The following is a 27,523-nucleotide window of genomic DNA, read 5'->3' as shown; positions in this document are numbered from 1 at the left end:
AACAGAAAGCTAGTCAGCTCCTCACATCTGGTCCTCCCTTTTTATTAGGTTGCGGTTAATCTCTACATCAACCCAGATCTTTTATCTCTGTTCCATACCCCTCACGCCTCGTTTTGCTTTCTTCCTCAACAAAAGCAACAACGGGCAGCACGGTGGCGCAGTGGGTTAGTACTGCAGCCTCACGGCACCGAGGTCCCAGGTTCGATCCCGGCTCTGGGTCACTGTCCGTGTGGAGTTTGCACATTCTCCCAGTGTCTGTGTGGGTTTCGCCTCCACAACCCAAAGGTGTGCGGAGTAGGTGGATTGGCCACACTAAATTGCCCCTTAATTGGAAAAAATGAATTGGATACTCTAAATTTATTTTTTTTTTTAAATAAAAAAAAACCAAAAGCAACAACTTTAAAAATTCATTGATGGAATGTGGGCGTCGCTGACTAGGTCGGCATTCACCACCCATCCCTAATTGCCCCTCGGGAAGGTGGTGGTGAGCTGCCTTCTTGAACACGCTGCAGTAATGTGGTGTAAGTACTCCCTTAGTGCTGTCAGGGAGGGAGTTCCAGGATTTCGACCCGATGACAGGGTGAGAGGGGCTGGTTTAGCTCACTGAGCTAAATCGCTGGCTTACCAAGCAGGCCAGCAGCACGGTTCGATTCCCGTACCAGCCTCCCCGGACAGGCGCCGGAATGTGGCGACTAGGGACTTTTCACAGTAACTTCATTGAAGCCTACTCGTGACAATAAGCGATTTTCATTTTCATTTCAGTGAGGGAACGGCCGATATTTTTCCAAGTCAGGATGGCGAGTGACCCGGAGGGGATATGGGGTTCTCAGGTATCGGCTTCATTTGTCCTTCCAGATGGTAGAGGTCACGGGTTTGGAAGTTGCTGTCGAAGGAGCACTTGGGGAGTTGCTGCAGTGCATCTTGTAGATGGTACACACGGCTGTTACTGTGCGTCAGTGATGGAGGCAGTGAATATTTACAGTGATGGATGGGATGCTAATCAAATGGGTTGCTATCCCCCAGGTGACCCAAATCTCGGAGTCTTTCTTCACAGGTGTGTTTTTTTTCAAACGGGCAGCATCCCAGCGAATCACTGGCCCAGTATACCAACCCAAATATCTCCTTACCATAACATTTAGCCACATCTTTATTAGGCTCACCCACCATCCCCGTCAAACAGTCCAATTTCTGAGCACCATAGGAAATAGGAGCACGATGAGGCCATTCAGCCCATCGAACCTGCTCCACCATTCATTATGATCATGGTTGGTCATCCAACTCAATAGATTACTCAGAATCCCCCCCCCCCCCCCCACAATATCTTTTAATCACCTTCGTGCCAAGTGCTACGTCTGACTGCTTCTTGGAAACATCCAGGTTTTAGCCTCAACTACTTTCTGTGGTAAAGAATTCCACAGGCTGACCACTTTCTGGTCATCTCTGCCTCCTCATCTCTGTCCTAAATGGTCTACCCCGTATCTTCATACTGTGACCCCCTGGAACATCGGGAACATCCTTCTTGAATCTACCCTGTCCAGTCCTGTTAGACTTTTATTGGTTTCTATGAAATACCCTCTGATTCTTCTGAACTCCAGCGAATACAATAGTAACCATTCAATCTCTCCTCATACCCCAGTCCCGTCATCCCAGGAACAGTCTGGTAAACCTTCGCTGCACTCTCTCTCTCGAGCAAGAACATCCTTCCTCAGATAAGGAGACCAGAACTGCGCACAATATTCCAGGTGTGGCCTCACCAAGGCCCTGTATAACTGGAGCAAGATATCCCTGCTCCTGTACTCGAATCCTCTTGCTATGAAGGTTAACATGCCATTTGCCTTCTTTGCCGCCTGCTGCATCTGCATGCTTCCCTTCAGTGACTGGTGTACGAGGACACCCAGATCTCGTTGCACATTCCCCTCTCCTAATTTATGACCATTTAGGTAATAACCTTTGTAGAGAGAACCATTCCCTGAAATCTGTCCATTACCTTGCCTTCCCGCTGTGGTATATCAGATTACTGCCCTGAAACTCACTAGGTTTCCTATACCTTGGATTCTGCACCAACTTGGCATTTCTCACTGTTACTATTCAGGCGATTCTCTTGCTTGTAATGTAGAACAGCTCAACTAAACCTCTCTAGCCAACCCTCCGTGACCCGGTCAGATGTTTCACTGAGCCATGACCTGATCCAAGACATTCCCCAGTGTTTTCCATAATCCAATATTCACATAATGTGGACGACTAACAGCACGAAAGAAGTCAGTCAGCTCAAGTGGTCACCAGTGTTTATGATCCGCATGAACCTGATCCCAACTCCCCTTCCTCTCACCCATGTCCTTCTATCCCTTTCTCCCTCGTATGTTTATCAAGCCTCCCCTCAAATGCATCTATCCTATTGCCACGGCTATTCTACTGGGGTAGAGACATCCACGTTCGTCCCACCCTGGAATCAACATACCAAGACATTTCCGTGAGCACCCACCTTACATTTATGGCCCTTCACTTCGGCCACCCACTGAATGGAAATGTCTGCTCCGTGTCTATCTTGTCAAACCTCATTCTCATTTTAAAAGCCTCTAACAGAATGCTTGCTTTGTTCTGCAAGTCGTCAGTTATTCGAGTCTGAGGGCATCCATATGGCGTTCATACATTGAAATATTCTCATTGTGAAGTCATCAGCGCTGAACAAAGAGTTTTCTCATTACCTTCTCCACAGATATCAGTCTGTGGATAAATATTTTAGACAATCCTTTCTTCTCAATAGCTGCATCCAACGCCACACAAGGTTTTCTGACAACTAACATATTAATGAACTGCAACGTTCCATTCACAACTCCTCAGATAATGAAACAGTGCACCCGTACCCACAGGTAGCGAGACCTGTTCAGACCTGTGCTGATCATGGCGAGTAACATTCACGTCACACAGACATAGTTAACTAACGTTAAAGCTCCTGGAATTGAAGGCAAATTATTGAACAGCTTCATGGATTGGCAGGCAGGAGAGAGAGAGAGAGTAGGGATAATGGAGAGATACCCTAGCTGGCAGGACGTGACTAATGGTGTCCCACAAGGATCAGTTTTGGGGCTTCAACTACTCACCCTACTTATTTTTTTTTTTAAATAATTTTTATTGGAATTTTTTACAGAAAATATAAAAATATAACAACAAGTATAGCAACAAGCAGTAATATGCAACTAACAGCCCCATAACACCCACAATTCCCCCCCCCCATACCGTAACATCACATGTATCACACCCCCCCCCCCACCCCCAACAAGAGAACTTAACCATAAATTAAAATTAAATAAATCAAATTTAAATAAAATAAGCAAACATAATCAATCTCCTCCCCCCCCCCGGGTTGCTGCTGCTACTGTCCCAGTACCCTATCGTTGAGCCAGAAAGTCGAGGAAAGGTTGCCACCGTTTAAAGAACCCTTGCACCGATCCTCTCAGGGCGAATTTAACCTTCTCAAGCTTAATGAAACCCGCCATCTCATTGATCCAGGTCTCCACGCTTGGGGGCCTCGCGTCCTTCCATTGTAGCAAAATCCTTCGCCGGGCTACTAGGGACGCAAAGGCCAGCACACCGGCCTCTTTCGCCTCCTGCACTCCCGGCTCTACCCCAACCCCAAAGATCGCGAGTCCCCATCCTGGCTTGACCCTGGATCCCACCACCCTTGACAGTCACCCTACTTATTAATGAATTGATAGAAACCACATTCCCAAATTTGGCAATATCACAAAGATAGGCAGCATTTCCTGCAGTGCAGATAGTAATGCAACATTACAAAGATATTGATATGTTAAGTGAAAGGTCAATCTGTCCGTTCCTTCACTGTCACTGGTCAAAGTCCACCACGTGGACCACTGCAGTTCATCAAAGGCGCTCACCACCACCTTCTCAAGGGCAATAAATGCTGGCCTACCCAGTGACACAAATATCCCAAGAATAAATAAAAAGACACTGGTGAATAAAACTGCACAACGATTCCCTGTTCCTCTGGAACTGGTCTTCATTCACAGGCTGGCATTGCAGTAGAACATAGAACATAGAACAGTACAGCACAGAACAGGCCCTTCGGCCCTCAATGTTGTGCCGAGTCATGATCACCCTACTCAAACCCACGTATCCACCCTATACCCGTAACCCAACAACCCCCCCTTAACCTTACTTTTATTAGGACACTACGGGCAATTTAGCATGGCCAATCCACCTAACCCGCACATCTTTGGACTGTGGGAGGAAACCAGAGCACCCGGAGGAAACCCACGCACACACGGGGAGGACGTGCAGACTCCACACAGACAGTGACCCAGCCGGGAATCGAACCTGGGATCCCTGGAGCTGTGAAGCATTTATGCTAACCACCATGCTACCCTGCTGCCCCTAAAAGTAAAGGGTTAAATTGAGGACCGGTTGATTAAATTTAGCTAGTCTTCCCTGGAGTTTAGAGGATTAGGGGTCATCGGAGTGGAGTGAAGGTTTGAAAATATTGAAGGGTCTTGATACGTAAGAGATGGTTTCTCCTGGTGGGGCTCCAATCTGAAGGAAGAATCTGAAAATTACTGAGGTGGAGCCCATGGCTGTACATGGGCTGTAAGAGGAGTTTCATTGGGTGGGTGGAATCGATGACAACAGAGAGTGTACAGAATCTGCGGGTGGAGAGTCTGTAATGATATGTATAATCTAAGGAGATTCACCTGAGGAAGGAGCAGTGCTCCGAAAGCTAGTGTTTGAAACAAACCTGTTGGACTTTAACCTGGTGCTGTAAGACTTCTTACTGTAATCTAAGGCGAGTAAAGGGTTAACAAGATGATGTTCATGTATCTCAACACTAGATGGCATCACTGAGTAATCTTATAAAAGGCTGCGTCTCTAAGCATTCTGGGAGAAGCTGATGGTGAAGGGTAGTGCGAGGTCGAGTTGGAGTGTTGGTTGTATTAGAGAGAATAATAGATTACTGTAACATAGATTCAATACTGTTATTTTATTAGCTATTACTCAGCGTGTGCGAACCATTTAAAGTAGTATAAAATAAACTAGCTTTGTTTTAAATACATAGCTTGATGTTGTAAACACTACGACTTTTAGCTATCTTGGAGAACAATACAAGGAACATCACGGAATCTAAATGTTGGGGTTAAATTCCAGAATGGACTGGAATGTAGAGGAGCTGTGAAATGAGAATGAATGGATTGGACAGTCCATGGACTCAGTAACATTGTCCAACTCCAACCTGGTCTCAGCTCATTTGCTGCTGAAAACCTTGGTGGCTCGGTGACCTTTAGTCTTGACCAGTGATAGGCAACCTAGGCCAGTGAGTGGGCCACGTGAGTAGCCCTCCTTCATCCCTGTGGGCCACAAGATTGAAATCGGACTGGTCCACTAACCCTAATCCCATCAATAAGATTAAATCTATTTAATACACGCCAAATATTTCACAATGAGTTACAGAGAATGCTTAATCATCGATATATTAATAAAACTTATCATCTTCAAATGGTAAAAACAAAAGAAATATTTACACTTCTTTCGCAGAGGGAGTGCGCGGCTGTCGGTCAACGTTGTGAGCAATCAGCACTTCGCTTTGTAAAATAAATTGAGATTACCTAATTCTTTCTTTCCAATTAAGGGGCAATTTAGCGTGGCCAATCCACCTACCCTGCACATCTTTGGGTTGTGGGGGTGAGCAAACACGGGGAGAATGTGCAAAGTCCACACGGACAGTGACCCGGGGCTGGGATCAAACTCGTGTCCTCTGCGCCGTGAGGCAGCAGTGCTAACCACTGCGCCACCGTGCTGTCCTTCCACTCACTTCACTTGCCTTTGCTTTATGTGCGGATCACTTCAGTCATACTTTTAGGAGAAAAACGATGGAAATCAGCGGAATGTGGCGACCATGCGCGTGGGCAACGGTCAATAAAATATCTCGAGGGCTGCACGCAGGACCCTGATTGGCAGCATGTGGCTCCCCCCCCCCCCCCCAGGCCACAGATTTCCCACCATTGGTCTTGACTATTCAATGCTCCCCTGAGCTTCCTTGAAAATTTGAGTCATCCAAATCTCCTGATCCCATACCTTACATTGCATCAATCATCCTGTTCAATAACTGCTCTCTTGTGCTCACTGACCTAGACTGCTCCCTGCTTCGGCAATGCCTTGATTTTTAAATTCTCATCCTCATTCTAAAATTCCTCTACGGCCTCGCTCCTCCCCATCTCTGTAATCTTCTCAACCCCTCCGAGATATCAGTGCTCTACCAATTCTTTTTTTTTTTTAAATTGAGGGGCAATTTAGCGTGGCTAATCCGTCTATCTTTCGGGTTGCGAGGGCGAGACCCACGCAGACATGGGGAGAATGTGCAAACTCCACACGGGCAGTGACCCAGAGGCCGGGATCGAACCCGGGTCCTCAGCGCCATGAGGCAGCAGTGCTAACCACTGCGCTGCCCTCGCTCCTCCAATTCTGGCTCATCCCTGATTTTAATTGGTGGCCGCACCTCCTGCTGTCTCAAGCCAAAGTCCTGGATCTCCCTCCCTAAACCTCTCCCTCATTCCTCCTCTGCCTCACTCTTTTAAGATGTCCCTTTAAGCCTTTTCGGCCGTCTTCCCTAACGTGGATTGGTGCCAATTTCTGTTTTATAACATTCCTGCAAAGCACCCTGGGTCATTTCACGATGCTAACGGCACTTATATAAACACAAGCTGCTCTTGTTTTAAGTCTTTGCCATGATTGTACGAAAATAGATGCCACCATCAGAACCTCTCTTAAGATAAAGATCATTTATTGTCACAAGTAGGTTTACATTAACACTGCAATGAAGTTACTGGGAAAAGCCCCGAGTCGTCTATTCGGGTACACGGACGGGGGATTTAGAATTCTCAGCTAGTACGGGAATTGAACCCGCGCTGCTGCCTTGTTCTGCAACACAAATCAGCGGTCTAGCCCACTGAGCTAAACCACGATCAGAGCAAGCAGTTATTAAGATTGTGGCGTACATTTAAGATAATTCTGTTAAGCATTCCCAATATGATAAGACAGAACAGGCAAAGATATTAACGATGATGGAAGGTTCTGTGCTTCAATGAATCACAATGAATCCTTTGGGATGGCAGCCTGGACTTCAGATTAGGTTATTTTATTAACAAACTACCAGAGTTAAAATACCATCAAGCTTGAAAACCCAAGCTGTTTAAACACAAACATGCACATCAGATAAGCTGTTCAGTTTTAAATTGCTTTGAAGTGTACAGTGGAGAAACAGATCAATTAGTCCAAATGATCTCCTGCCAGCGTTAATGCCGCGCCGGAGACTCCGCCTGCCACTTCTTCACCTCGCACTGTCAGTGTACTCCTTTTCTGTCCCTCTCCCTTGTGTCTTTACCCAGTTACCCATTAACTGTATCCATACTGGGCCCACAATGGCGCAGTGGTTAGCACTGCGGCTTCACGGCACCGAGGACCCGGGTTCGATCCTGGCTCTGGGTCACTGTCCGTGTGGAGTTTGCATATTCTCCCCGTGTCTGCGCGCATCTCACCCCCACAACCCGGTCGCTCAGTGGTTAGCATTGTTGCTTCACAGCTCCAGGGTCCCAGGTTCGATTCCCAGCTTGGGTCACTGTCTGTGCGGAGTCTGCACGTTCTCCCCGTGTCTGCGCAGGTTTCCTCCGGGTGCTCCGGTTTCCTCCCACAGTCCAAAGATGTGCAGGTTAGGTGGATTGGCTGTGCTAAATTGCCCTTAGTAGAGGGCAGTACAGTGGCGCAGTGGGTTAGCACTACTGCCTCACGGCGCCGAGGTCCCAGGTTCGATCCCGGCTCTGGGTCCGTGTGGAGTTTGCACATTCTCCCCGTGTCTGCGTGGGTTTCGCCACCACAACCCAAAGATGTGCAGGGTCGGTGGATTGGCCACGCTAAATTGTCCCTTAATTGGAAAAAATGAATTGTGTACTCTAATTGCCCTTAAGTGTCCAAAAAGGTTAGGTGAGGTTACTGGGTCATGGGGATAGGGTGGATATGGCTTAAGTAGGGTGCTCCAAGGGCCGGTGCAGACACGGTGTGCTGAATGGCCTCCTCTGCACTGTAAATTCTATGATACTATGAACATAAAGATGTGCAGGGTTGGTGGTTTGGCCGCGCTATAATTGCCCCTTAATTGGATTTTTTTTTTTTTTATAAACTGTATCCGGACTATTCACTTTGAACTGTTCCCTGTGGGGGCGAGTTCCACATTCTCAGCACTCTCTGGGTAAATAAATTTCTTCTGAATTCCCAAATAAAAACAGAAAATGCTGCAAACACTCATCAGGTCCGGCAGCGTCTTGTGGAGAGAGAAAGAAAAGTTAACCTTTCGAGCCCTTATGACTAGTCTTCAAAGCTGGATTCCCTAGTGGGTTTGCCGACGGTTAGACGTTAAGATGTTCTGAAGACGAACATCTTGCCAAGGCCAACCCCATGCTCCCACTACTTGCCTTCAAACAACCGCGCAACCTCAGACCATTGTTAGCAGCAAACAACCCAGACTTCAGGAGAACAGCGACCACGACAACACACCACCCTGCCATGGCAACCTCTGCAAGACGTGCCAGGTCATCGACATGGTTACCACCATTACACATGAGAACGCCACCCAACAGGTACATGGTACACACTCGTGCGACTCAGCCAATGTTGTCTACCTCTTACGTTGCAGGAAAGGATGTCCCGAAGTGTGGTACATTGGCGAGACCAGGCAGACGCTGCGACAACAGATGAACCAACATTGCGCGACAATTGCCAGGCAGGAATGTTCCCTTCCAGTCGGGGAACGTCAGCAGTCAAGGGCATTCAGCCTCTGATCTCCGCGGAGGTAAGCATTCTCCAAGGCAGCCTTCAGGATGCACGATAACGCAGCATCGCCGAGGAGAAACTTATAGCCAAGTTCCGCACGCGTGTGTGCGGCCTCAACCGGGACCTTGGATTCATGTCGCATTACATTCATCCCCCACCATCTGGCCTGGGCTTGTGAAATCCTACCAACTGTCCTGGTTTGAGACAATTCACACCTCTTTAACCTGTGATTAACCGTCTCTCCAGTCATACCATCTAGACCTGTAAAGACTTAATTACCTGCAAAAACTCGCATTCAAGTATCATCTTGCATCAAAGGGGTAGAATGGGTTAGGATGAAGGAGGAATCTTGTAAGGGGTCTAGTTTGAGGGTTATGGTGACGGCAAGTTGACAATGGCTCCGAGTAGGTATTCAGGGAGCCTGGTGGTGCCGTCCACGGTGAGATATGGAATCAGTTGAGGAGGCATTTTAGGGTGGAAGGGATGTCAGTGTTCACGCCGCAGTGCGAGAATCATAACAATAATCTTTATTGTCACAAGTCGGCTTACATTAACACTCCAATGAAGTTACTGTGAAAAGCCCCGAGTTGCCACATTCCAGCGCCTGTACGGATACACAGAGGGAGAATTCAGAATGCCCAATTCACCCAACAACACGTCTTTCGGTACTTGTGGGAGGAAACTGGATCACCCGGAGGAAACCCACGCAGACACAGGGAGAACGTGCAGACTCCACACAGACAGTGAACCAAGCCGGGAATCAAATCTGGGGCCCTGGAGCTGTGAAGCAACAGGTGGATAGTGTATACACGAGGTGGAGGGAAGTGGGGCTGGTCAAAGTGAGGGGCCTGTATTTGGAGGAAACGTTCACCAGTTTGGGACTTTGCGTGAAAGGTCTGGAGGGAGTCCCTAGGTTGCCGGGATACACCCTGCTGGAGCGACTGCTGCTTCTGGATGTGGAAGGGGAGGGAAGATTTGGGGATATATACAAGTGGCTGGTGGAGCAGGGAGGCAAGCAGGTGGTGAAGATCAAGGAGAAATGGGAAATGGAGTTGAGAGGAGATCAATTGGAGAGTATGGAGTGAGGCACTGCGAAGGGTAAACGGGACCTCCTATTGCTCAAGATGAGCCTGATACAGTTCAAGGTGGTGCACAGGGTGCATATGACTCAGGCGAGAATGCATGGGTTCTTTCAAGGGGTTTTGAGAAAAGGTGGGGGATGTTTGCGACTGTGTTTGAGGGGCTGCTCGTCGCCGGGGGGGGGGTGTGTGTGGGGGGAGAAGGGGAACAGACTGTATAGTTGATTACTGGGAAGTATGCTTCCCGGGGGTTTATTTGCTGTAACCTGTTTTGATACGTTTTTTAAAAAAGTATCTTCTTGCTTCATTGGCTTCGTCTCTGTAGGAGTTTGCGTAACCCACCTCTTCATTCACCTGATGAAGGAGCTAGGCTCCGAAAGCTAGTGATTCCAAACAAACCGGTTGGACTTTAACCTGGTGTTGTAAGGCTGCTTACTGGACACAAGGTTAATTTAGCCACACACAATCTACCACAAGAATGAGAGGGGGCTGAATGGTAATCTAATACAGACTGTTTAGCATAGCAGGTAAGGCAGATGAACGAAAGAGCACGTATTAGTTCTTGGAATTATAATGTTGTGGCTACCACAGAAACATGGTTAAAGGAAGGGCAGGATTGGCAGCTGACCGTTGGAGGATATAGATGCTTCAGGAGAGATAGAGGGGGGGATGTAAAATGGGTGGGAGAGTAGCATTATTGGTTATGGAGAATATTATAGCCGTACTGCGGGAGGACACCTCGGAGGGTTTTCATACAATGAGGCAATCTGGGTAGAGCTCAGGAACAGGAAGGGGGCAATCACAATGTTGGGGGTTTATTACAGGCCCCCAACTGACAGTGAGAAATGGAGGAGCAGATAAGTAGAGAGACTTTGGATTGGTACAAAAGTAACAGGGTTGTTGTGGTCGGGGATTTTAATTTCCTTTATATTGACTGGGACTCACTTAGTGCTGGGGGCTTGGATGGGGCAGAGTTTGTAAGGTGCATCCAGGAAGTCTTCTTGATGCAATATGTAGATAGTCCAACTAGGGAAGGGGCAGTACTGGATCTAGTGTTGGGGGAATGAGCCTGGACAGGTGGTTGCAGTTTCAGTAGGGGAACATTTTGGGAGTAGTGACTACAATTCTGTAAGTTTTAGGATACTTTTGGACAGGGATGAGAGTGACCCTCGCATTAAGGTGCTGAACTGGGGAAAGGAAAATTACGATAACATCCACATAAGAATTTGGAATGGGTGAGGCTGTAGGGAGGGCCAATCAACATCGGACATTCTTTCAAGCGGCAGTTGATTAGGATTCAGGAAAGTCACGTTCCTGAGAGAATGAAGGATAAGTATGGGAAGTTTAGGGAGTTTTGGATAACGAGGGATATTGTGAACCTCGTCAAAAAGAAAAAGGTCTAGAAGGGTGTGTACTGTCGAAATCCTTGAGGAGCACGAAGAAAATAGGAAGGTACCGAAGCAGGAAATTAGGAGGGTGATTAAGGTGAATCCCAAAGCTTTTTATTCCTTTGGTAAAAGCAAGAGGGTGGCCAGGGAAAGGATTGGACCACTCAAGGGCAGTGGGGGGGAATCTGTGTGTTGAGCCAGAGGAAATGGGTGAGGTACTAAATGAATACTTTGCATCTGTGTTCACTAAAGAAAGGGACTTTGGGGAAAATGATTCTTGGATAGGTTGTGTGGACAGTCTGGATCATGTTAACATCAAAAAGGAGGTGGGATTGGGCCTTTTAAAAGATATTAAGGTAGAGAAGTGACCTGGGCCAGATGGGATTTATCTCAGAATACTGAGGGAAGCAAGGGAGGAAATGCTGGGGCCTTGACTGACATCTTTGTATCCTCATTGGCTACAGGTGAGATCCCAGAGGACTGGAGAATAGCGAATGTGGTAACGCTGTTTAAGAAAGGTAGTAGGGCCCTAATAAAATGCTTTTTTTTTTCAAAAAGAGAAAGGTAGCAGGGATAATCTTGGAAACTATAGGCCAGTAAGCCTCACGTCGGCAGTAGGTAAATTATTGGAGAGAATTCTCAGGGACAGGATTTAGACCCATTTGGAAACAAATGGACACATTAGCGATAGACAGCATGGTTTTGTGAAGGGGAGGTCGTGCCTCACAAACTTGATCGATTTTTTTGAGGAGGTGACAAAGATGATTGATGAGGGGAGGGCGGTGGATGTTGTTTACATGGACTTCAGTAAAGCCTTTGACAAGGTGCCTCGTGACAGACTGGTACAAAAGGTGAAGTCACACGGGATCAGAGGTGAGGTGTTAAGATGGATATAGAACTGGCTTAGTCACAGAAGGCAAAGGTTGGCAGTAGAAGGGTTTTTTCTCAATGGAAGGTTGTGACTAGTGGTGTTCCACAGGGATCTGTGCTGGGACCTCTGTTGTTTGTGGCGTACATAAACGATTTGGAGAAAAATGTAGCTGGTCTGATTAGTAAGTTCACGGATGACACCATGATTGGCGGAGTGGCAGATAGTGTTGAGGATGGTCAGAGGATACAGCAGGACATAGATAGGTTGGAGACTTGGGCAGAGAAATGGCAAATGGAGTTTAATTCAGACAAATGTGAGGTGATGCATTTTGGTAGGTCTAACATAGAGGGGAAATATACCGTATATGGCAAAACTTCTACGAATATAGAAAGTCAGAGAGATCTGGGCGTGCAGGTCCATAGATCTTTGAAGGTGGCAACACACATGGACAAGGTAGTCAAGAAAGAATACAGAATGCTTGCCTTCATCGGAGGGGCATCAAGTGTAAAAACTGGCAAGTCATGCTACAATTGTATAGAACCTTGGTAAGACTGCACTTGGAATATTGCGCACAATTCTGGTCACCACACTACATGAAGGATGTGGAGGCTTTGGAGAGGGTGTAGAGGAGGTTTACCAGGATGTTGCAAGGTCTGGAGGGTATTAGCTATGCAGAGAGGCTGTTTTCATTACAACGACGGAGGTCGAGGGGTGAGCTGATTGAGGTCTACAAGATTATGAGGGGCATGGATTGAGTGGATGGGCAGGCACTCTTTCCCAGGGTGGAGGGGTCAGTCACCAGGGGGCATAGGTTTAAGGTCCATGGGGCAAAGTTTAGAGATGTGCGAGGCAGATTTGTTTTTACCCAGAGGGTGGTGAATGCCTGGAACGCGCTGCCAGGGGAGGTTGTTGAAGCAGATACATTAACGGCGCTCAAAAGGCATCTTGACAAACACATGGATTGGATGGGTATAGAGGGATACAGCACAAGGAAGTGCCGAGGGATTTGGCAAAGGTTGGTATCATAACCGGTACAGGCTTGGAGGGCCGAAGGGCCTGTTCCTGTGCTGTATTGTTCTTTGTTCTTGCTTAACATTATGAATGGTAGACAGAGAGAAGATGCTTCCCCTTGTTGGAGAATCTAAAACTAGGGCCTATATAATCTAACGGTCGTGATTAACAAATGCACAGAGAATTCCATAGGACAACAAGAGGGGGGTTGGTACGAGGGGGAGGGAGAGACAGACAACAAGTGTTCAGGGAGGGGGCAGCCAGATAGAGAACCCGGGGTCTATGGATATGGAATGATTGTGAGATTAAAGCTCTTGTAGACATTGAAACAGGCATCAAAAGAAGAGGAAACCTATGTTTCGGAAGAGTCTGCAAGCTGAAACTGTCAGTACCAAGCCAACAGGAACCGTTCAAACTGGGAGGATACATAAAATACAAAGGCAAAGAACCCAGCCTCAATCCAAAAACAGACCCATGAACTTTGGGAGGAGATACCTACCATTAAGAGCCCACACAAAGCCAGATTGCCCCCTTCAGCCCATCAGTTAAGGAATTCCATTCCAACCAAAATGATAGGTTACCTATCAGCCTTAGAGTCACTCGTCTCCGACTAAACTCAAACAGTCCTCAAATGGTTACTGCAATGAGAACAACACACTCAATTGTAAACACCCCAGAGTTGGAAGGGCCTGTGCAAAATCAGTTTGGGTGGTTTCCAGCAAGCAGGAATGTCCTGGGTTTGACCGGAATTCAGAACCGGAATCGGTCTGTGCGATCCCACCCTGGCAACCATCCACCCAGTCTCCGATTGGCGTTCTGAGGGGGCGACCCATGAGGTGTTACTTTAAGATGAAATGCCCCTCTCAAACTGGGCGGAATGTGGCATTCGGACTGCAGTTGTTTTGACATCGCCAGAATGTCGGCGGTAATGCTCAAAACGTAAAACCAAAGCCGTGTAGGAGGAGCGGGAACGGGGACGTGCTGGTCTGTTATTGTTCCCAGAACTTTCTCAAAACAATGTGCTGCCAATGGGCCAACGTGCTTGTGACGTGGTCTAACCTCAAGTGAGGATCCAAGTGTGCGAGGTTGACAGGATAGATGCTACAGATAGATGCACGGTCTCAGTAATAGGGGTCACCCGCTCAGGATTGTGGGCATCGCTTTCGAGGTCAGCATTTGTTGCCCACCCCTAAATGCCCTTTGAAGTGGGTTTCTTGTTAGGCCTTTTCAGAGCGCAGTTAAGAGCCAATCACATTGCGGTGGGGCTGGAGACACATGTAGGCCAGAGCAGGTAGAGACGTCAGAGTTCCTAACGGAAAGGAACCAGATGGGTCATTACGACAATCAATGATAGCTGTCATGGTCACCGTAAAAGGAGACAAGCTTTATATTCCAGATGAGTTTTAAACTCCCACCAGCTGCCACGATGGGATTTGAACCCACGTCCCCAAAGTATTAACTTGGGCCTCTGGATTACTAGCCCAGTGACATTAACCCTACACCAGCATCTCCTCACAGGAGGACACATTTCTTCACTCAGGGGTTGGGAATCTTTGGAACTCTCTCCCCAGAAGGGCTGTGGAAGCTCAGTCATCACCACACAGGACTGAGATCAATAGATCTTCGGACACAAAAGGATTTCGGGATTGAGCAAGAAAGGTGGGCTGAATGGCCTATTCTGAGGTCTTCTGCTCTTGGAACATGTCGAGAAAGACGTTCAAGAGCCCCAAGGGATCCATCATTGTATTAATATAGGCAGGGTGCACAAAAGCCAGGAAATTAGACGAAACCTCGATAAATCTGGCTGAAAGATGGTGGAAACAGATTCAATAACTTTCAGAGGAGAATTGGAAAAGTTCTTGGAAAGGAAGAATCTGTAAGGCTACACGGGGAGAGTGGGGACAATTGGGATTAAAAGAGACCTGGGGCAGTTACACTCAGTCGAAAGGTCTACTCTACTGCACCTTCTATGGGAGACTGAATCCAATCCACATTTTGTGCCAATCACATATCCCCTGGCCTTAAGCAAATACTTTAAAAGTGTAACAAGAGGACCCATTACAATCCCATTGGCCCATCGTTCTGCACATCAAAAGAAATGACGACGTTCCAACTTCCAATTGTATTTATTCACGGGATGTGGCAGGGTCAGCATTTACTGTCCATCACTAAATTGAGACGGTAGATGTGAACTGCCTTCTTGAGCTGCGGCAGTCCATGAGGGGTGGTGCAGGTACGCCCACCGTGCTGTTAGGGAAGGGGTTCCAGGGCGTGGACCCGGCAACAGTGAAGGAACGGCAATATATTTCCAAGTCAGGGTGCGATGTGGTTTGAAGAGGAACTTGCAGATGGCGGTGTTCCTCATGTGCTTGCTGCGCTTGTCCATCCAGATGGTAATGTTATGGAAGGTTCTGTCTAAGCAGCCTAACATTCCAAAGCTCATCTCCATGTAATGATATGTATATAGGCAAGTTAGTGAAGGGTTAATTATTACATCCCTGTGGAACTCAAACACTAGAGGGCGCCACCTCTTCTCTGTATATAAACCATACCTCAGGGAATACTGGGTAGTGTTGGCATAAGGAGAAAGCCTGAAAACAGCACTAGAAGGAGATTAGATTAGAGACAGTTAACACGAGGTTATTATTCGTGACTATTTGGATTAATGATTACTCCTAGACAGATTCAATATTACTTTATTATTAACTATAGCTCAGTAGCGTGTGCAAATTTCATTTAATTAATCATACAATAAATTAGTTTTGTTTCAATCTAATGATTGGTGGATTCTTTGTCATCAACTCAGCGAACCATTCTGGAACAAAAGACAAAGAACACGACATTTTACCACCAAGGATAATATAACACTCCGGAAGACCACAGGATAGTTGGAGATTGAAATATTTTTAAAATGGTATCCATGTGCAGTAGGAGACATTCAACTGAAACATCTCTGGAACAGTATAGAGGGAGCTTTACGCTGTATCTAACCCCGTGCTGTACAGGTCCTGGGAGTGTTTGATGGGGACAGTGTAGAGGGAGCTTTACTCTGTATCTAACCCCGTGCTGTACAGGTCCTGGGAGTGTTTGATGGGGACAGTGCAGATCGAGCTTTACTCTGTATCTAACCCCGTGCTGTACCTGTCCTGGGAGTGTTTGATGGGGACAGTGTAATGTGAGGTTATTCCAGCAATTCTATGATTGTATGATTTTGCAAAACTCACCGTCAAGTTCCAGCTAATCTGTGGTACTTTTGTGTGAAGATTCAGACTGAACATCAGCAACAGAACCCCTGTGATCACGAAGGCTGTGCAGCTAACAAACTCGAAGAAATAAAGACCGCCGCACGGCAAACACTCCTTCACTGTCTCAATGCAGATGAAGGCTATCAGCGCCAAAATCTGAAAGGAAAACAAGAGTCTTATCAATCAAACATGTTTTGCTACTGGTTGCAGCCTTGGTCTCTGCAGCTTGAAAGATCCCTCTCCCCCAGCCCCCCACCCGCACCCTCCCTCCCTCTCCCACGTCAGCCTATCAGGTAGCGAACGTGAACAGTAACATCTGCAGAGTCTGTCATTTGGCAAAGAAATGATCCAACTCAGCCAACGCAACCAAAAACAAACTCACCGTTCATCTCATTCCTGCTTGCAGAGCGCACAATGGCTGCTGTCCTTCCCTACACTTTGTAGAAATTAAGTATGTGAGCATTGTAGGTATTCATTACCCCACCCTCGTGCTCAAGCCCTCGAGTGGAGCTTCTACCAACTCAGCCACACGGACAGTTGGAAATACGTTCACCAGATCTTGGGTTTTGAGACATATTTTTCTGGAGAACAGTGAGAATGCGGGAGGCACCGTCACATAATGCGAACTGGAGAAGTGTATTTAAGGGGAGATCGAGATAAATATGGGTGAGAGAGGAAGAGGAGGATATGTTAATGGAGTGAAATGAGGCAAGGCTGGTGTGGAGCACTAACACAAGTGGAGAGCTGATGGGCTGAATGAATTGTGCGATAAAAGAGCGAGGCCAATCCAATTCACCGTCTGCCATCCAAGGTAGCCGGCAGATTCAGTGTTAATGGAATATTAAACAATCACAGTGATCAATCTCTATCATTCTCCACCACAGACCCACAGTCGGCCGAGGAACCCCCTTCGGAACCCCCCCCCCCCCTCCGGAACCCCCCCCCCCTCCCCCCCCCACAGAGGTGGAGAGATTTGGGAACCACAGGCACGATGATACCTGTCCCTCTCAAACCACACTGCACTCACCACGTTATCATGAATCATTCACATACTGTTATCTTCAAAAAATGTTATTTTCCAAAAGAGATCCATCCACGACGGAGTGGCCCGGGCTTGCTTAGCAACCACAGAACGTTCGAACAGTCAACCAGGCTGGTGTGGGACTGGAATCAGTGTCTAGACCAGGCAAGGTGCTTGGTGTGTGTGTGTGTGTGTGGGGGGGGGTTAAATGGCAGTTTCATGGTCACTTTTTACGAATAATAATCACAGCTTAATGTGGTGTTCTTTGAGTTGCTAATAGTCAGGATGGACTTGGAGTATAAACAAAGACCACAAAAACTGAAGTCAAATAAACAAAGCTTAAATTTTTGCACTACTTATTATACAGCTCGATCGGGGGCGGCGTGTGGCGCAGTGGTTAGCACTGGGACTACGGCGCTGAGGACCCGGGTTCAAATCCCGGCCCTGGGTCACTGTCCGTGTGGAGTTTGCACATTCTCCCCATGTACCTTCCTGTACCAGCCTCCCTGGACAGGCGCCGGAATGTGGCAACTAGGGGCTTTTCACAGTAACTTCATTGAAGCCTACTCGTGACAATAAGCGATTTTCAATTTCAATTCAATTTTTTCAATGCCTGCACCCAAAGATGTGCTGGGTAGGTGGATTGGCCAGGCTAAATTGTCCCTTAATTGGAAAAGAAAAGTAATTGGCTGCTCTAAAAAAAAATTTTTTTAATTACACAGTTCGATCACTATTCCTAAAACAAGCAATATTCTAACTAACTTACAATTACACTATACTAACACTATGTACACAACCTTAAATTGTTCTCTGCTCTGCTCCCATTCTCTCTTGCCTTCTCTCCACTCTCTCCCAGAAGTCTGAGAGGTGTTCTTTTTTATAGGTCTGCTCCCCAGCTCCATTTAGTGGTCGGTTAGAGTATTACATTAACCCCTAATGTACTAGACATTATACATAATGTCACACTGAATTCATTATTGCCCATGGCCCATTGGGATCTTTTTGACAAACATAGCAAGGAGCTCACTGAATGCAGATATCCATGGGCCCAAACTGAGGTGATAAACGGCATCAAGGTCACTCAGTATTGTCCTTCATGCATTTTGCTGATTTTCGACCTTGCCGTGAACAAATGGAGACAAGTCTTGAGAATACAGATCAAAAGGTTAAAGGTGAATTCAGGACCACAATTCACCCATTCTAATTTTGCCCCACTACATGCTTCTATAAAAAAAAAACTCAACATAAACTCAAGGGACGGCTCCTCATCTTTCAACAAAGCACTTTGCAGCTTTCTAGACTCAATATCAGTTTAACAACTTCGGATCACACCGGGCAGCACTTTGGCGCAGTGGGTTAGCACTGCTGCCTCACGGCACCGAGGTCTCAGGTTCGATCCAGGCTCTGGGTCACTGTCCGCGTGGAGTTTGCACATTCTCCCCATGTCTCACCCCCACAACCCAAAGATGTGCTGGGTAGGTGGATTGGCCATGTTAAATTGCCCTTTAACTGGAAAAGAAAAAGAATTGGGCACTCTAAATTAAAAGATAAGAAGAAAAGTAATCTCTGCTCCCAGGTTATTAAACAGCTAACTGATGATTCTTCATTTACACCTCCTCTTTTTCTTTGCTCGTCACATTCCCATCCCTCTTCTGCCTGGCCCGAGCTCCCTTTTGTTATTCAACCTCTCCCGAGTTCCGCCCTATCCCTTTTGTCCTTTCCACCCCTCCCTGTGTGTCCATTTCCATCTCTCACTCTTTCCACTTCATCAACCCGAACACGTGACATATTCATAGAACCCCTACAGTGCATGGACTGGATTGGATTGAATTTGTTTACTGTCATGTGTACCGAGGTACAGTGAAAAGTATTTTTCTGCGAGCAGCTTAGCAGATCATTAAGTACATGGGAAGAAAAGGGAATAAAAGAAAATACATAATAGGGCAACGCAACATATACAATGTAACTACACAAGCACTGGCATCGGGTGAAGCATACAGGGTGTAGTGTTAATGAGGTCAGTCCATAAGAGGGTCATTTAGGTGACCCTCTTATGGACTGTGGAGGCCATTCGGCCCATCGGGAGTGCACCGGCCCTCCAAAAGAGAACCCTACCTAGGTTAGACAGAGAAAAAATGTCCTCTGCTGGGAGACTCCAGAACCAGGGGACAGAGCATTGGAGTTAGGCCATGCAGGGGTAATGTACACACAGGGGATAACAGAAATGCGGATCACTCTCCTCCCCACCACCCAACAAAATGAAGACTGGGAGTCAATTGAAAATTTCAAAACTGAGATTGGCAGGGTTTTTGTTAAACAAGGAGTTATGGGACCAAGATGACTAAACAGAACCTCTGCTGAGTCTGTGGATTGGACTATCTTCACAGAGTTTTCTCCCTCCCACAGAGGGCTGGCACTAATGCCCTATCTGTGGAGTTTGGCCAAGCAAGGCCCGTGATCATTTCTGAACTTGTTAGGAACTTGCCCAGGAGGACCAATTCTTGGGGAAATAATTAAGGGACATTTTGATATGGGGGAATCATACAACCGGGAAGGGGGCGGGGGGGGGGGCTCTGCTGAAGAGAAGGGTGGGGGTGGGGCAAGTGTGAGGATGGTGGATTGATGCACCACCAAGGATGTGGGGGCGATGAAGGAAGAGCGGGTACTGATGTAGCTGCAAGACTGGGGTCATGGTTACAGGTGAATCTGAGAGCGGGGCAGGATTGCTGGTGAACTCAATAAGAGATGGGGTTGGGGTTGATGGTGAAATGGAGTGGGTGGGGGCTGGTGCTATGGGAGCTGGCCAATGGTACAAGAACATAGTGCGTATGAGGAGGTGCATACGTTCTCCCCGTGTCTGCGTGGGTTTCCTCCGGGTGCTCCGGTTTCCTCCCACAAGTCCCGAAAGACGTGCTTGTCAGGTGAATTGGACATTCTGAATTCTCCCTCTGTGACCCGAACAGGCGCCGGAATGTGGCGACTAGGGGATTTTCACAGTAACTTCATTGCAATGTTAATGTAAGCCTATTGGTGGCACTAATAAAAAACAAACAGCCCGTCTCAGGACAACAACCTCAGCACAGTCGCATAAAATTCAGAACGGTTGGGTAACCCTGAAATTCTCTCTTCCTGTTCCCGCATTAAGCTCTGCCCCCACCGTTTCTGGGCAGAACATTGCAGTTGCTAGTCTCCCGAGAGGACCTGCCCAACAATCCAACACAGCAAATCAAGTTCATTTTGTTTTTAAAAATGCCAAAGTCTTAATTTAATGCACTCAGCGATTTTAACTGAAATTGAATTAATGTTAAAGACGTGCAAGTTATAAAGAAGGAAGAAACACTATTGGGAAGGGAGGGGTCAAGATCAAAGGTCGACAGCTGACCCAGGGAGAAAGTGGAGTATCAGATCGGACACGATCTCATTGAATGGTGGAGCAGACGCGATGGGCCGAATGGGTTCCTTCAGAAGGCAGATCAGAGTCAATCATGTGGGTTTGAGACTGGAGTCACCTATAGCCCAGGTTAAGGATGTTCCTGCCCTTGGAGGGATTTGAGTGAATTTTTTTTAATATATATATAGAAATCCGACGCTTTCATCGCCAATTTAACTGATAATAGCTTTGTAATTGCTTAGTTTTTAAGACCTGAATTCTAATGTTGGGGTAGTTCTAATGGGAATCTGCATTATCTGATGTGCAGCTGGCAGATGGTCTGTGGGCGTCGGGTGTATTTCAATAACGTAAAATGCAGGAAATGTCACTTTTCTGTAACAGCCACTTAAAGACACAGATTCTCCGAAATGGAAAACAGTTTTTTTGTATTGTTTTGATGAGCTGTGGACGCCCCTGGCAAAGCCAGCATTTGTTGCCCGTCCCTAATTGCTCTCGAACTGATGTGGTTTGTTCAGCCATTTCAGAGGACAGTTCAGAGTCAACCACATTGCTGTGGGTCTGGAGTCACACGTAGACCAGACCGGGTAAGGACGGCAGATTTCCTTCCCTAAAGGACGTTTATTATTTATTTAGCGAATGCAAAACTCCGAAACCGAGCAGGTTCTCCTGGTGCAGCTGTGATGTGTGCGGATAGGCCTCCGCTGTGCCTGTGGATTGGACATCCTTCTCTGATGTGGTGCACAGTTTCCTCTCTCCCACAGGCACATAAGGGGCTGGCACTAATGCCACATCTGTGGCGATTGGCCAAGCAGGGGCCGTGGTGGGTCCTGAACATGTTGAGGGCGGATCACTCTTTCCTTGGAAGGTTGAAACAAGTTGTTGGGATGTGTGTGAGACCAGGGCCGGGATTCTCCCCGACTCGGCGGGGCAGGGGGTCCCGGCGGGACGGAGTGGCGTGTGGAATTCTCCGCACCTTTAGGGGCTAGGCCCACGCCGGAGTGGCTCCCGCTCCGCCAGCTGGCGCGAACGGCCTTTGGCGCCACGCCAACTGGGGCCGAAAGGCCTTCGCCGGCCGGCGGAAGTCCGCGCATGCGCCGGTGCGTCAGCGGCTGCTGACGTTAAACCGGCGCATGCGCAGGAGAGGGGGTCTGTTCCGCCCACGCCATGGTGAAGGCCATGGCGGGGGGGAAGAAAAAGAGTGCCCCCCACGGCACAGGCCCACCCACCGATCGGTGGGCCCCAATCGCGGGCCAGGCCACCGTGGGGGCACCCCCCCTTCCTCCCCCCCGCAGGACCCCGGAGCCCGCCCGCGCCGCCAATCCCGCCGGTACCAGAGGTGGTTTAAACCACGCCGGCGGGAGAGGCCTGTCAGCGGCGGGACTTTGGCCCTTCGCGGGCCGGAGAATCACCGCGGGGGGCCCGGCGGCCGGTGCGGGGGGCCCGCCGACCAGCGCGGCGCAATTCCCGCCCCCGCCGAATCTCGGGGGATTGAGAATTCAGGACACGGCGGGGGCAGGATTGACGCCGGCCCCGGGCGATTCTCTGACCCCACGTTTGTCGTGTCCAATGATTCACATTCATTTGTCCAGGTGGAATTTGCATCAAAGTCCACTGGGAGGGTTTTTCCGGATCGGCCTTCTTGATAGGCGGCACGTTGGCACAGTGGCTAGCACTGCTGCCTCACAGCGCCAGGGACCCGGGTTCAATTCCAGCCTCGGGTCACTGTCAGTGTGGAGTTTCCACTTTATCCCCATGTCTGCCTGGGTTTCCTCCGGGTGCTCCGGTTTCCTCCCACAGTCCAAAGGCGTGCAGGTTGGGTGGATTGGCCATGCTAAATTGTCCTTTAGTGTACAGGGATGTGCAGGTTAGGTGGGGTTACTGGGATAGGGCGGCAGAGTGGGCCTCAAAAGGGTGCTCTTTCAGAGGGTCGGTGCAGACTCGATGGGCCAAATGGCCTCCTTCTGCACTGTAGGAACTCTATGGGTCTGTCAGCTTGCCGACTGTAGCCTATGTCTCACTCTGCTGCCCGTCTCTCTCTCACTCTCTCTCTGTCTGGACGAGAAATCCGGAGACCCATTCTAATGCTCTGGGGGCACAGAATCAGATCCCATGGATTTTGTATGGAATTTAAATTCAAATAATAAATCTGCACTATAAATCTAATCTCAGTAATTATGATCATGACAACAATCGATTGCTGTACAAGTCCACCTGGATCACTGACGCCCTTTAGTGCAGTCCACCATGGACAAGCAAAAAGTACTTGGAAAAGACAAATCGAAGGGCTCCCCAAGGCTCAGTACAAGCACAACCCTGTTCAACTTGCACACAAATGATCGTCCAGAAACTACCTCTCCAAGATTCATACAGGCCAACGACATCTGCCTCGCAGCTCAGACCCCGACTTCAACACCCTAAACGAAGACTTGTCAAAGCTTGAACAATACTGCAACACTTGGCAACTCAAGTCAAGCTCTGAATAAACTGTATTCAGATCATTCCATCTTTACAATGCAAAAGCCATGAAAGAACTGAATATCCAAATGAATGGCTGCAAATTACAGCACCACCCAATCCCAACGGCTGCAAGTTACAGCACTACCCAATCCCAACACACCCCGGAGTGACTTTACACAGGACACTGACCTTCCAGGGACACCTAAAAACAACCGGAGCCAAGCTCACGTCCAGAAACAACTGGATTGCCAAATCCTCCCAACCTCAGCACTCGCAGTGAGACAGACAGAGAGAGAGAAAGAGAGAGAGAGAGAGAAAGAGAGAAAGAGTGAGAGGAAGGAAAGAGAGAGAAGACAAGAGAGGGAAGAAAAGAGAAAAGACAGAGAGAGCAAGTGAAAGAGAGCGAGAGAGAACCAGTGAGAGAGAGAGAGAGAGAGAGATGTAGTGTTCTTGTTGGATGGCCTGATTTATAAGACTTGTAGCTAAGGCTATAAACAATTTATTAACATTAATTGCGGGTCAATGATTCAACTATATACAAAACAACAGATGAATAACAGTATGAGCATGCACAAGCAACCTCTCTCTTCCAGCTCACCAGTCAGTCGGAGGTCACCTGACTCCAACGTTCACTTATATACAAATGAGACTCCTAATGGTCGGTTGGAGAATTACAGCACAACCCATATCATTACGAGAGAGAGAGAGAGAGAGAGAGAAAGACCAAGCGAGCGAGAGAGAGAGAGATGGACCGAGAGCGAGAGATTGAGATGAGACAGAGAGACAGAGAGAGAGAGAGAGAGAGACAGACAGAGACAGACACACAAACCAAGCGAGAGACCGAGACAAAAATAAATAGACCGAGACAAAGATAAATAGACCGAGACAAAGATAAATAGAGACCGAGACAAAGATAGATAGAGAGACCGAGACAAAGATAGATAGAGAGACCGAGACAAAGATAGATAGAGAGACCGAGACAAAGATAGATAGAGAGACCGAGACAAAGATAGATAGAGGATACAGTGAGAGAGATACAGAGTGATAATGGGTAAGGTTTTCTGCGCCCAGCATGGTGTGTGTCACGGTGGCAGAGGTGACCCAGGTTTCCCATCCTATGCACACCAGACCCTGCAGGGAAGTCCATGCACCTGCAGTGAGTCAGTCAGAAGGTTGCGAGGATTATGCCGGAGCCTGGCAATATTCTGGAGAATGAAGTGTTTCCCAGAATTTTCCTGATTTTGTCTCAGGCAAACCGCTTGGGCCGTCTCAAAATCGTAATCCCAACTGAAGTGTCAAAGGTCGAGCACTCCTGTTTGTGATGTTAAAATACGGAACAGATTGAAGACGATGTGGGTCAGATATTGGTACCACCGAGTTCTCTCTACCAGACTGTGTAATTACAGAATATTGCCACAGTACAAAGAACAATACAGTACAGGAACAGGCCCTTCAGCCCTCCAAGCCTGTACCAGTCATGATACTACCCTTGGAATAAAACCAATCTTACACTGACCAGGTTTTTAAATTGGTGTTCTGGGCGAGATATTTTGGGTTTTATGGGACTAAACACATCTCCTTCCTCCCAGCGAAGGAGAGGCGGGGGGGGGGGGGGGGGGGGGGGGGGATGGATCTAAGACAACAGGGGCTGGGGAACTAGAGTAGGCCATTCAGCCCCACAAGCCAGTACCACCATTCACACTGGATCAACCACAACAGGCACTTGCATCACTGCATTAATACAGGAAAGTGCTCCATGATATGGTTGACCTGGGTCTGTGCTCCATTTACTCACCCCTTGGATACCCTTACTAAAAAAAAAATCAATAAGTCTTGGTCTTGAAACATTTAATTGCCCCCAACAATCCCCACAGACAGCCCGAGATAGCCAATGGAATTAGCAAAAAGCCAACGCACACAAACACCGGGAATGGTCGTTTAGGGAAACCCTTCGCTTTCCAATATATTGCAGGGGTCAGACGTAATCCTCGCAACGTTCTGACTGACTCAGTGTGTGCGAGATTGGAGGCAGAATCCGTTCTGGATGGAACAGTAAATAGGCCTCCTGCCGGTGCCCGTCTCCGAGCAACAGGACAGCTGACTGTTGAACATTAATCACAAAACGAACAAGAGGCAGGAACTGGCTGACAAAGAGGGCCTGGGCAAATAAACACAGCCCCAATGTCACCTGCTGCCCAGATGCAAATCAGTCACTGACACTTTGACTGAAGAAGCCTCAGGCTGCCTCTTACAGTGAACTTGGGAGTCATTTTAATCATCCACCCATAGTGCGGTCCAGTAACGCCGTGTGGAAATAATAACCCACAGACTTCGACTAATCAGAGAGTCAAAACCCTACCCATCATTCCCGTGAAATGAAATGGAAGTCACCACAATCCCGCAGGGCCACAGGCTGCTCTCCCCCCCCCTTGGAGCGGGGAGAGCTGACTGGTCGTGGTTTGACCCGAGGGTCACCACACCTCAGGCAAGGGGGCAAGGCTGAGAAGGCGGGGCCTTCATGAATAACCTCAGCCTGTACGGGAGTTTGAACAGCTCCATGTCACAGACCAGCCATCCAGCCAACTGAGCGAACCATTTCCCCCATCATCCCAGTACCCGCTTTCTGAAGCAGCTAAAAAAATAGTCCGACCCCCCCCCCCTCCTCCTTTTTGTCTCATATCTTTCTTTATTCCTCCATTTTGCTTTCCAGCCATTCACACTGGTATGTGTGGACTTCCAAAAGGCTAAATTTTAAAGATGTGTACTGGCCCAGATCATGGGGCCGTTCCTTCGCCTCCCGAAAGCGGGAGGTTCAAGTCTCACCTCCAGCTGACACTCCCCAGCTGCAGTACTGAGGGAGCCCCACATTGCCAAAGTTGCTGTCTACTTGGTGTGCTGGCCATAAAGGGTCCCATGGCATTATTTGAAGATGTGATGGGGAGATGCCGGCGTTGGACTGGGGTGAGCACCAGGTTCAAGTCCAACAGGTTTGTTTCGAATCACTAGCTTTCGGAGCACTGCTCCTTCCTCAGGTGAATGAAGAGGTAGGTTCCAGAAACATAGATATAGACAAAGTCAAAGATGCAAGACAATACTTTGATGCGAGCATTTGCAGGTAATTAAGTCTTTACAGATCGAGAGATAGCGGTAACCCCAGATTACAGAGGTTTAAAACAATTCACACCTCTTTAACCTGGGGTTACCCCTCTCTCTGGATCTGTAAAGACTTAATTAACTGCAAATGCTCGCATTCAAAGTATCGTCTTGTATACTTGACTTTGTCTATATATACGTTTCTGGAACCTACCTCTTCATTCACCTGAGGAAGGAGCTGCGCTCTGAAAGCTGGTGATTTGAAACAAACCTGCTGGACTTTAACCTGGTGTTGTAAGATTTCTTACTATTATTTGAAGAGTTTTCCTGGCTCCCTGGCCCTCAGAATCTCCTCCACAAAATATGTCAAAGTCACCCATTAGCTGTGGAATGCTGATGTTTCTCACTCAATAAACACCTTTAATTTTCCTTCCAGCTTTCTCGTCACTGAATCCTGTTACCGCGTTCCTCGCCGTCACGAACAAATGGTCACCTACGCCGAAAAGAGACTCCGATGTTGAAGTTTTTCACCTTGCACCCAGCGGGACAAATGGAAGAAGGTCAAATTTCAAAGAATCACAAAAAGTTATACTACAGGGGATAAGAGTTCATAGAATTTACAGTGCAGAAGGAGGCCATTCGGCCCATCCAGTCTGCACCGGCTCTTGGAAAGAGCACCCTACCCAAGGTCAACACCTATCCCAATAACCCCACCCAACACTAAGGGCGATTTTGGACACCAAGGGCAATTTATCATGGCCAATCCACCTAACCTGCACATCTTTGGACTGTGGGAGGAAACCGAAGCACCCGAAGGAAACCCACGCACACACGGGGAGGATGTGCAGACTCCGCACAGACAGTGACCCAAGCCGGAATCGAACCTGGGACCCTGGAGCTGTGAAGCCATTGTGCTATCCACAATGCTACCGTGCTGCCCATATGCTACCGTGCTGCCCATCTGTTTTCTGTTCTGATTGGTTGGCAAAGTGAGGCGTTGCCATGGAGAATACAATGGGGAACTCCAAAAGCTGACGGGCAATTCAAAAAGGTTGTAACGCTTGAACGTATTCCTTTTGTTTTCAGAGAATGGGTCTCTTCTTGCAAGTGTAAACAAGCCAGTTCCGAGCTCAAC

The 27,523-nt window shown here is 47.9% G+C and overlaps 1 protein-coding gene across 1 annotated transcript in view; it reads right to left on the bottom strand.

Annotated features, from left to right (window-relative positions):
• The window catches only part of cmtm4 (CKLF-like MARVEL transmembrane domain containing 4), an 85,893-nt gene that overhangs the window by 10,331 nt on the left and 48,039 nt on the right, over positions 1-27,523 (bottom strand). The window contains exon 2 of the mRNA XM_038806229.1: positions 16,406-16,582. Coding sequence (XP_038662157.1) covers positions 16,406-16,582 — 177 coding nt within the window. The remainder of the gene's footprint in view (positions 1-16,405; positions 16,583-27,523) is intronic.

Source organism: Scyliorhinus canicula, chromosome 9 (genome assembly GCF_902713615.1).
Source record: "Scyliorhinus canicula chromosome 9, sScyCan1.1, whole genome shotgun sequence".
Lineage (NCBI taxonomy): Eukaryota > Metazoa > Chordata > Chondrichthyes > Carcharhiniformes > Scyliorhinidae > Scyliorhinus > Scyliorhinus canicula.
The sequence above is the reverse complement of the archived record's forward strand: the minus strand, read 5'-3'. Positions and strand labels throughout refer to the sequence as shown.